Consider the following 12,188-nt stretch of genomic DNA (forward strand, 5'->3'; position numbering starts at 1 on the left):
AAACTGTTAACGTAAGCGTAAAATGCTTTCAAGTGCTGCGCAAATCCGCGCAAACGAACGAACGAACGAAGGCAAATCAGAGAAGCAATGCCGCGCGTTTTATAATGAGCAATGGCAAATGTAGTTGCATGCAGAAAATGTTGCTGATAACAAATTTTGCATTAGCGCAGATCAATGTAAGATAAACAGCAAGTTGCTGATTTTATATAAATTCAACTTCAATTTATGCAAATGCTGCTTTAAATTTCATAGTGTCAATTTTTATTTAGCAAATATTTTGTTTAAATTTTAGCTTCACTTGCAACAAAAGCTATAGCTGCAGTTTGTCTGGCCTCAACTGAAGAGCCACCCACACACACATAGAGATTCACTTAGTTGTTGTTGCTGCTGCTTATTTGTGTATTTTCCACATGCTCTGTAGCAAACTCTCTGGCCAACAACTTGTCGAGGCAAAAGTTTAACGCAAAACTTGCCAAATGATACGAAGTATACGTAACAACTAAAAATGAGAGCAACAACAACAATGCAACACTAACCAACAACAATGGCAGCACATTACCAAGCAAATGGTCTGTATGTTGTTTTTTTATTTATTTTTGGCCAGCGAGCGTCTTGTAGCAAACTTTAAATTATTTACAATACTTACAATGTCCTCAGATTTGTGTCCAAGGCAACTATGTTGCTCTCTCGCTCACTGCCTTTAGTTTGGTTTGCAAAATATTATTTTATAAATATGCATTTATATATAAACTTGCTGTTTTTTTTTTGTGGCAGTTGCTTTTTGCCTTTGTTGCAATTTTTTTTGTATAACTTGCAAAAAACTTTTAATGTGACTTCGACTTCGAGAGCGAGCGAGACTATTGTTATAACAAAGAAATGCTGAAATAATGAACAGTATTCTTGCTCTATTGGCTTATCAAACATTTTGATTTAAGTATTTTGTAAAGCGCTTAGGGCTTGCTTTTGTATTAAGTAAAGCGAAGTAGCAATGCAATTTTATGTGCTGTCGCCACTCTACGATAAGACCACAGTGCGTATGATTGATGCCTTTACTATTGAATTCTTCATTTATAGTTTAACATACAATAATATTTTAAGCCTTTGTTATTTTCTGTTGCATTAATTTAAGCCTATAAGCTCATAAATATATTATAATTAAATAGATTAAGTTATTATTGTAAGCGCTATTGTAGCTTTAAGTTAAACATTTAAATGCTGAGTAACAAATCAAATACAACAAAAACACGCCGCGTAAAAACCCAAAACTCGTTGCCGCGCTACGCTTTTCGTTCGAGAGCATTAATTAATCCGTTGCTGACCGTTACAGATGCCAATTTTTCGGATTTTCCATATATACAATATCTGACACGTAAGTTGCTGCTGCTGTTGGTTTTAGAAAAAAAAGCAGAGAAGCTGCAAGTTGAAAAAGAATTTTTTAACTTCAGCCCGTAAATGTATAAATCGAATTGATATGTTGGGTAAACTCATTTAAGCACTGTGCCATGACAAAAGGATGCACGCAGGACAATTGACGTGCTGCTGCTGCTGCTGCTGTACAAACGACGAGAACTGTAAAAATGCACATGACAATATTTTGCTGCTTGTTTACCGTTTCGTGATTTTTGCCAGATTTTTAATGCTCGCACACACACAGAGACAAGCATTTAACATGGCTATGTGTAGCTGCTGCTGCTAGTGCGTGTTTGTATGCGCAATTCTCTCGCAATGTGTGTGCAGCACGTACGCAATGCGTGTGTGTGCGTCTCTCTCTGTGTGTGTGTGTGGAACAAACAACATGCGACGTTGTATTGACAGCATATTGTGACAAATATGTAAAAAATAAGATACACAAGGCATGAAATAAATTGAATGCTGGCAAAGCTTTAACACTTTGCCACCTGCTGGCCCCAACAAGCATTTACGCAAATATGTGCAGCTAAACAAATTTTTTGAATAAAAAATTGCGTATACGTTGAGACTGCGCTCACAATTTGTGTTCACTTTTATTAACAGCTGCTTGGCATTCTTTTCATAATTTTCACAGATCCACCGGAGATCATTAGAAAGCCGCAGAATCAAGGCGTGCGTGTTGGGGGCGTGGCAAGCTTCTACTGTGCGGCGCGTGGCGATCCCACGCCTTCGATAGTTTGGCGCAAAAATGGCAAAAAAGTTTCGGGTAAGCATCGGATCATTGCAGCTGCAATTTGAATTCAACACTCACTTTCTTGCAATTGGCAGGCACTCAATCGCGTTATACGGTGCTGGAGCAGCCAGGCGGATTCTCCATACTGCGCATTGAGCCCGTTCGGGCGGGACGCGATGATGCGCCATATGAGTGCGTGGCGGAGAACGGCGTGGGCGATGCCGTATCCGCAGATGCAACTTTAACCATCTATGAAGGTAAGTGGCAAACGATACGATGCGATGCGCTGCGATACGCAAGCGGATGCAACAACATTCTATGCTGAATATGCAGGCGTCCTTAATTGAAGTCGATGCCAAAGCCACAGTCAAGTGCCAGCCCCCACTGCATTGGGGTGGGTGGTGCTAGTGGTGATGGTGGTGGGTTAAGCAAAGTTTTAGCGTAATGTAAGCAAAGTTCATACATTGATTTTGAATTAAAACTGGGTAAAGAACTTTGGATGCCTTGGCGTAAATAGCAACTGTGCCACCAGTTCTCAGTTCGGTGGCTCCCTTGGGAGCGTAGCGTAGAGTGTGCTGGGGTGGGGTAGGGTGGTGTGGCTGCAAAGTTGTTTGCCAGCTTGTTTGTGTGGCTTAAATTACTTGCCAAAATTTACTTTTGCTTATTTACAACTGTGCAAAGGATAAAGTTTTGGGCTAAGCCTAATCAAGTCTATGCCAAAAAGCATAGACACCAATGCCGAAGCTGCTCCAGTGGCTGTGGCTTTTATAGTGTTGGGTTTGTTTGGGTGCGCTCTGGCAATTGAACTAATTTGCTTAAACTGAGAGCAAGCTATGCCAAAGTATTTATAATTTTGCACTAAATTATAAACAGCTAAAAGTTGTTGCTGCTTTCAAGTTTTGCTCTTGCTCTTGTTTTTATTTCTTGGCAAATCAATAGCAAACACTCTTGTTGACTCTCGCGCAGCTGCTGCTGCTGCTGTTTCGAGGGTTGATTGTAAGCAGTTTATAACTTTGGCAAGGCTTCAACAATTTTAATAAGTTTAAAGCAGACGATCAACTAATTAGTTGTGCAATCAACTGCGCTGCGTTTACTTTTATTTATTTATTGATTGTAACGAAAGTTCGCTAAATGTATTTATAGCTGCTCAATTATTATGTGGCGTGGCTTTATTAATGAGCTTAGATACACTGACTGAATCGCTAGTTGGCTGCCACTTTGTAAACGGAAAATAATTATCAGTGTAGGGAGCGAAATTTATGCACACGGCGTATGAGTAATGTGCACTACTTTAGCATACTTTTACAGTTAGCCTAGCCTAGGCTAGCTAACTTATAATTTACTGCTGTCTAGCTTGGCTTGCCGCTGCTGTTGCTTTGTTGGCCCTGTTGTTGTTGTTTATGAGCCCCAGCGCCGCCAAATGTGTGAAAATTGCATAGCTCAGGTGCTGGCAACGAACGCGAACAACAATCAAGGCAGCGGCAGCGGCAACAGTGAAAAATAGTAAACATATTTTGATACACTCTCGCGCCACCCTCGGTTTGCATTTTTAGTTGTTAATTATGCCGGCTTGATTATGCTTTGTGAGCGCCCTGGCGCCAACGTAATTGGTGTGCATTTGATTTGTGGCCGCTTGTAACGCTGCCTAGCACAAAAAGCGGCCACATAGTGAGCCCAAATGTAGCGCGAAACAAGGGGAAGCAATTAGTGTTGTTTAGCCAAAGCACTACAAGCACTACCATAACCTTGTTTTTTGTCATGCACTCAATATATTGGTAAGCAAGGCATAAAGTTTTCTCTTCATAATTTTAAAGCTTTTCTTTACACATTTATTGAGCTGCTTTTGTTGATTACCGCAAATATATCACAACTGCGCATAAAGCTCGCATATAACAGTTATATATATTCATCATATAAGTGCAATATATATAACATTTTCACATGTCTCTGTGTGTGTGTGTGTTTGTGTGTGTGTGTGTGTGCGATATCTCACCGGCAGCTGCACAAACGCCAGCAGCCTTAACAATTAATTGCTTTATGTAGCTGTTGCAAAAGGCTGCGGCATTTTACGATATTTACGTCATGCTTATGCACTAACCAGAAAAGGTTATGCGCAACTTTTTGCTTCACTTTGTTCAGCAAACAATATGCAGCTTTGAGTGCCAGTATTCATGCTGCAGAATATATAAAGAGATCAAAATGATATCAATATTTATATAAATAAAAAAGCAATTTAAATATGCTGAAATTTATAATTTATTAAGCTTAACAAGCTTGAAGACAAGACTAAATGCAGTTCGAAATCTAATTAGATTCCAATTTGGACATGCAGCTTAAAACAAACAGCGTTGCCAGATAAGTAAACGACGTTATTCAACACTATCTTTTGTAGTAATCGCAGCAATAATTGATTCAGTTAAGCAGCCTAACAAAAAGCATACTACACAAATGTTTGTATGTAGGTTTGTTAAACAAATTGTACATTTGTATATTCTAAGTTTATTTTAAATTTTATATATATAAAAAGTACAGTTCCGCACGCTTAATATTCATTTGGCAACTGTTAACTGATTCTTGCATTAACTTGCAATCAGCCTCTTAACTCTTCAGCTTGTGCTCTATCAATTGCCCAATTATATTTTTGCTATATCCTTGCGCTAGCTTTAAACCTGCTTTAATTAAATTGTCGCAATATTGAGCACTAACTACTTTAGTTTGCAGCTAATGTATGTGATTAAAATACAAATTAAAAAGCAAATATTCGCCAATTTCTGCTAAGCACAGCAATTGGAAATTATTTCTATGCAAGCTGTTCTATAATTTGTGTTAACTTGCCAGAAAAACAAAAATAAATTCGAATCAATTTATTCGAATGCAAAGCGTATTAATTTTCATACAAATTGGCTTAGAGCATTTGCAATTCGCAATGTGCGCCACACTCGTTTTCTTTTTTTTTTTTATATATGCGCTCACGCCGCTTGGGTTTAAGTTTTTAGTGTGATAAATCTCAATGTTAAAATTTGCACACACACACACACAGGCGAGCGTACACACACATACACACGGCTGTAGGAGAATCGCGTTAAAATAAACGCGCCGATGCCAATAAAGGCGCTCTAGTGCCACGCCCATAGATGTTGGATGTGGGCGTTTATATGCAGAGTAGAAGCAGCAGCAGCAGCAACAACAACAACACACGTAGTTGGGTAACCTACGAAAAGCGTCGACTCCACGCCAAACACGTTTGAGCTTCACGTGAAAGCATTTTTAATCAAAATTCCCAACAGGCTAAAGCAGCGCCCGCGCCACCAGCGCGAGATCAAAAACACTTGCAACGAGCTGTGCCCCAAAGTGCGAGCGAGAGTGTGTGTGTGTGTCTGTGTGTGTTGCCGCTCTTATTACATCTCACCACAAAGCTGCAGCTGCTTGCGCTTGCAACGCGCTTCAGCTACAGCTTGCCAATCTGGCAGGGAGTTGGAGTCTCGGATAGATTGCAACACCTGCAAATAACGTGACTCTGTCTGAGCAGCGATATTGCTGCTGCTGCTGCGGTGAAGGCGTCGCAGCCGCAGTAAATCCTTTGGCTTGCTATTTTATGCAGTGGCAACCAACAAAATAAAAATACACTTGCAACTAAAACTAAACCAAGCCAAACCAGCAACGTTTGCAAATTTTTTGACATGTTTGTGTTGCTTTTTGTCACCAAAGTTTTTTGTTGCTGTTGTGTATGCAAATATCGAAATAAAGATTAGTCCACACACACACACACAGCGTTGCAGATAAATTTGCACTTACTTTTTTGCATGTGGGCGTGGTCGCTGCCCCCACACACACATTTGTTTTAGTTTGCGTATGCGTATTTATGCGGCAAACGTTTAACTAACTGACGCCGCTAGTCGTCCTGCGATTTAGTGCTAATGTGATGCCAAGCTGCGCACTCTCTCGCTCTCTCTCTCTCCCTCTCGCTCTTTGGCACGTTCAGCGCAAATTTACTGTTTACAATTTGTTAGCTGATTGCTTGCGCTTTGTAAAATTTATTGCCAGCGCTCTATGTTTTGCTAGTTGCTGCTTTTTTTTAGTAAGTGTATTTATTATGATGCTGCTGCCTCTGCTTGCGCTGGCTGCATTATTATTTTCGTATTACGCCAGTCAGTGTAACTGATAGAGCAAACGTTTTGCTCTAGACAGCTGCTTGCTTTATATCCTGCCACTATTTCCTGTTTGCGACACTTGATAGAATACAAAATTTTAATTAAGTGCCAAAGCTGCGCTGCGGTGCGATATAAAATTTTAATTAAATCATTTTCATATTCAATTTAATTAAACTGTTGCGCCGCGTCTTAGTTTTGAGCTCATTGTGCTGCCAGTCTAGACGCTTTTCGTTCACTAATTTTTGGCTTGTTCGCACTTCTGCATCTCTCTTTGTCTCTAAAGTGCAGCAGCGCCCACGAAAAACGCAAACAATTTGCCTTTAAATTTGTTGCTTTTCTTCTTCTTGCTGGGCCGCAACTGTTTCTTTGCCGCAGCCCTAGCCCTAACCCCTGGCCCAGCATAAATTTCATTAATTGCCAGGCCAAAAACGCGGCAGGCAGCAGCAGCAGGCAGCAGATTCATTAATCTCACTTTATAGTAATAAGCGGCTTTGGTGGTTACGGTTTAGGTTTTTAGCTCTGGCCAGGGCCAGAACCAGGACTTACCTACAGTTGGGGCCATTAGTTGGCCTTGATTAAAAAGCTGCTGGGCGCAGTCGCTGCTACTTTATGCTCCTTTCGCTTTCTCTTTTGCTCGCTGCACTTGTTGCAAAGTCAAACGGCAAGTCGCAAATGTGGGCTGGAGCTAAACAAAACTTTATCCTTGGCTTTTTCGGGCGACGCCCCTAACTGAGCCACAGACAAACATTGACAATACACAGAGCGCATTTAACTGGCCAACGGGATGTCCAAAAGCCTCGCAGCAGCAGCAGCCTGCCTGGCCACTTGGTCGCCAGTTTGCCAAAAACAGAAAGAAAGAAAAAAAAAAACAGAAAGTCATATTAATAATGAAAATTGTACTGTAGCGAAAAGTTTAAATGGGAAAATTTTGTAGCCACACTGCGGAGAGTCTGCTCTGCCCTGCAGCAATGCAGTGGCACCAAGCTGTGCTCAGCAGCCACCAACGAGCGAGGCCGCTACACACTTCATTGTGTGCGAGTGTGTGTGTGCATGAAAGTTATTGGGCTTAGAGCGCTTTGCGCTTAATATATGTTATAGCTGGTCATGGGTATTGCTCGAAAAACTTAAAGTAAAGCTGCAACATGAAATAAAACAAAAAGTTATGCTAATAGCATGTGTGTGTGTGTGTGTGTGTGTGTGTCTGTGTGTGTGTGTGTGCCCAACAGCGTGTACAACTATATTATGATAAGGTTGAAAGAAAATTTGTTTGAAAAATTTGCTGCACTCAGTGGTTCATGCTCAATTTAAGCTAGTTACAGTATATACTGCAAAAAAATAATAAAAAAAAAAAAGCCATTAAAAACAGCTTATGAAAGAATTGATGAGAAATGTTGCTTAAAGTTTAAAGCAATTGTTTGGAGTTGCTAAAAATGTCAAATTCAACGAAAAAAAATTAGAGTAGAGCACAGAATAATTTACTAACATTTGCTCTATCTGAATTAGCAAAAGCAAATTTTAGTAGGTTTTTGTATTATATATTTAATATAATACGCAGCAGTTCAAGAAGTGGCAAAAACTATAATCGCCAATATCGAGCGGAGTCTATTGAAAACTATTTTTCGATCAGGCCTACTACAAATGTTAACTCAGTTTAAGTTTTCAAACACTGGCCATAAAATTTAACTGACATTCGACTCTGATCTTCAATGAATTATAAACTATGCTACAGCTATGGCAGTTAATAAACTATACTACACTTTTGTTTATTTTCCACTAAAGTATTTATAGTGTATGGCTGTGTTGCCGTTTTGGGATTTTGTACCCCAGATTTGGGGTTTTTTCATGCGGTCTGAGGTGAAGTTTTGAATCTAGGAGGAAGAATTGGATGGATATTTTGCGATTTTTGCGCCAAAACTCATTTGATAAGCAAAAAAAAAAAGGTCGCAAACCTGTGAAAGTTCAACTTACAACACTTTTCATGAGAAAAAAACAAAAAAAAAGGGTAGCGGCTATAAATATGTAATTAATATTCTTTGGGGTTTTAGCCTTTTTTAAATCTAGGGCAAAGAAATACACGTCTTCGTTTTGCTAGCTTTAGTTTTTAATACAGAATAGACCGATCTGCTTCATATAGAGCTGTGCTCTAATATTATCGATATATTATGTGTGCCTATTATTGATATGTGTAAGAAGTAGTCATTCTACTACAAAAGTGAGCTTTAAAATTAATTTATTATAATATATTTAATATAATATTCATTTCCAATTAAATTAAATTCCATGAGCTTTTTACACCCTTTGGTGTGATTGAGTGGAATTGAGCTATCTTTTTACACTTGCTTAAAGTTATAGTTATAGATATATGTGAGGATGTAGTCAGCACATTAAATTAGCATTCAAAGCAACATTAGCTGCACGAACTTTTTGCTGCACTTTCAACTGTGCAAACACTTGTGTCTTATTTCGTTGCCATTAACAAGCTCATTATGCTAAGTAGTAGTTTATTAAATGCACACACATCAATGCGCATTTACATTTAAATTCATATGACTTATGCTAGCGAGAGAGAAGTGAAAAAATCCAGAAAGTGACTGCTGACTGCCAAAATTGCACACATGTATGCCATATATATATATAGTGACTATAATATAGAGTGTAGCAATAACTAAGCGCTGACTTGTTCGCTATGTTAAGAGCGAGAGAGCGAACAACTCGCGGTGTGTAAACCACACGTAACTATCAAAGTGACTTCGTCGCCAGCCAACGTCTTAAATTGAGTAACGCAACCCATAGAAATATAATGCTATTGGTTGTGGAAATGGGAGCGAGCATGAAAATGCAGCTTGGGAAACTTGGCCAGAAAATGGTTGCAAAGTAAATTGAAAAATTGTTAGCCAAGGCAAAAAAAACGCAGCGGCAAGTGAATGCTCTAATCAAAATGCAAAAACCACTGGAATGAAAAAATATATTTAAAGGCATATAAATTGCATAAATTGTTGCTTTAATATCGTAGCTCAGAAAATTGCTTATATGACAGACCGCCCCCTCCCCATCCCAATGCCTTCAATAGACACTCAATATAACATTTGCGCCCCCGCCGCCACACTGGCAACCAATCAACTGCTTTGTTGCCTGCCCGCTAAGGCAAGTGCAAGTTTTGGTATTAAAGTTTCACATGTAATGACGTTAAATAAAATTGCAAGCGACTTCAAAAAATTGAACTTTTATTGGCTTCCAACAAGCGAGCGAGCGCAAAAAAAAAATGAAAAGTGAAATTACTTTTTTGCTGCTGCTGCTATACTATAAAAGCATTTGCCAGCTCTAGACTGATATTATATGTCTGAGTTAAGGCAACTGGCATGCTTTACATTTTGCACATGCAATATTTCATTCGTCGTGTCGCACTCTCGTACACTTGACTGAAGTTCCTCATCGTCGTCATCATCATAACACAGCCAACGATGCAGCCTAACATGCAGTTCGAGTTCAGGGGCGCTGTGGGGTGCGGAGTTTCTTTTTTGACGCATTGCAGTGTAGCCCACCAAAATGAATTTGATGGCGAGCAGTTACATGCTTATATGTCCTGTGTCTGTCTCTGTCTGTGTGTGTGTGTGACGCATAACATTTGCTGCTTAATAGTTGGCATAAGGCATTAGACGCTTGCACTAACGATAAATTAAAACAAATTTATGTGAAAGTCGGGGCATAGTTAATGTCATGAGACTGCTCTAAGCTTATGCTAACTGCAAGTAATTTGAATGCAAGTTATTCTCACTCTTCTCTCTCGCTCTCTCAGCATGTTTAACATAAGCAAATTTCCCATAGCACAGCAGTTTGCATTTGCCTTAACACATGAAAGAGTATTGTGCACTCTGCACTAATAGTTTGTTTCTCTATGTATATGCAAAGTAGTTACACTAGCCAAACAACAGCAAAGCAGCAGCTCAAGCAAAGCACAAGACACAGTCAGAGCCTGAACTATTGTCTGGCAGCTTGATCTAATACCTTACATATTAGGCTGATAGAGAGAGAGCTCAGCTCACAAAAGCTTTCACTTAAAAAAAAGCAGCGAGCAGCCTGCATTCTCACACACAATAGCAACTCACACACACACGCACACAAACACATAGTGTGCTGGATTTTCGGACGAAACGGAAAATTCTTAAAGCATACTTTTGTGGGCGCAGCGCTTTTGTTTGCCAGCCTGGCTTTGGCTTTCAGCTCTCTGTGTGTTTCTTTCTGGCTTCGTCGCTTTTGTTTGCCAACTGCATTGCCAAGTGGGCTTTGTTGGTTATGCGGCTGCAGCAATGTACAGCAGCTGCGGCCTCTGTGGCAACAACAAAAGCAGCAGCATTTGCTGCTGCGCGTATTTTCTACTCGATTTCTAAATAATAAATGCACAAGCGCATGTGACTTTCAAAATTAACAATCTCCATGGCAAACAATAATAGCATTTTATGCTCATTTCATATGCGCCAAGTTTTTAGTTGAGGTAATTGTTGACTTTGCAGAAAAATTAGCTAGAAAGTACAGTTGGTATAAAAATTAAATGTAAATGAGTTCCACGAACTTGAAAAAGCTTTTAGAAAATAAAGCTGCAGCAGTACAAAAGAATTGTGCAGAAAATATTATTGAAATAAAAGTCTCAAAGTAAATTATAATAAATTAAAATAATTTAAAACTACAATTGCTCAGTTTTCTTCTTACTTAAAGATATTTCAATTGACAAATGTAAGATTGCATTTATATTGATAGTCGACTGAACTGATGTAAATTTCATTTATAAATGAAACTTAACTGTACTTCGCTTTAAAAACAGCAAAGCGTCTTGCAGTAAATTTAAATTTTCAATCAAATGTCGCCCCCATTGCAAATTCATCAATTGACTTTGGCTTGGCTTGAAATATATTTTGCACTTGAACAATTCTAATGTCTACAACTAAATCAAATATATTTATTTCGTGTGTTTTATGCTCACGTGTCGTCGTGCTTTTTGCTTTCTGCCTACATCGCTTGCAGCCTCGCAGGCAAATTAGATTGACTGATGTGGAACGATATATAAACATATACGTATACTTTATTTTTGGGGGGGTCTGGGTAGGACTTTTGCACTTGACATGCCAGCACTTGGTCTGACATACGATGCCACTTGCCAGATACGTGTAGAGCAAGCGGCAAGTCTTTTGTTTCCATTTCTGTATTTTTCTTTGTGTGCTTTGTTTTGTTTTATTTGTTTATTTGTTAGCAGCAGCGTCTGTTTGCCTTTTGATATCTTAACTTGGCGTGCGGCTTAGCGACAGTCAGCGCATTGTAAATCGACGCAATTCCTGAGCGCGCGAGCGAGCGAGCTCACGCCCTTTTATCAGCCGCTTACCTCAGCCGAACTAAGTATGTGGGTGTGGGTGGGTGGGTGGTGGCACGCACTCTAGCCTGTCACATGATATGTCAAGAGTTGTGGTTGTTTATTTATTTATTTTTTTCATTACATGTGTAACAAAGTTTTGCATTTGCTTTGAGCTTGTCACACATTAAAAAAACAAGCAGCGTAGAGCCAACAAAAAAGCAACTGGAAGACACATCAAATTTTCCTTGTGTTTTTGTTTTTTATTGTTTATGCTTTCGCGGAAAAACTTTTACAGTTATCTGTCTGTCAGGGCGTGGCCTTAGGTTATGCGGGGTCATTCTTGTCAGCCTGGGCTGACATGTGGCATAAATTGTGACTGAAATTGAAAGGCGTTGCCAAAGTGATATCAACTTTAGTCTCTCAGTCTCAGACAAAGCAGCAAACGTAGTAATTGCCATGAAAGATTATTCAAATTCCACACTTGAACAAGTGTAGGAGGGGGGGCTATAATAGGCTTTGTGCTCAGCAAATAAATGCGGGCTTGTGTGTT

The 12,188-nt window shown here is 39.4% G+C and overlaps 1 protein-coding gene across 1 annotated transcript in view; it reads left to right on the top strand.

Moving 5' to 3' along the window:
* The window catches only part of LOC108607860 (tyrosine-protein phosphatase Lar), a 93,790-nt gene that overhangs the window by 29,887 nt on the left and 51,715 nt on the right, over positions 1-12,188 (top strand). Inside the window, exons 2-3 of the mRNA XM_017998943.2 lie at positions 2,045-2,176; positions 2,239-2,400. Coding sequence (XP_017854432.1) covers positions 2,045-2,176; positions 2,239-2,400 — 294 coding nt within the window. The remainder of the gene's footprint in view (positions 1-2,044; positions 2,177-2,238; positions 2,401-12,188) is intronic.

Source organism: Drosophila busckii, chromosome 2L, assembly GCF_011750605.1.
Source record: "Drosophila busckii strain San Diego stock center, stock number 13000-0081.31 chromosome 2L, ASM1175060v1, whole genome shotgun sequence".
In the NCBI taxonomy this organism is placed as follows: domain Eukaryota; kingdom Metazoa; phylum Arthropoda; class Insecta; order Diptera; family Drosophilidae; genus Drosophila; species Drosophila busckii.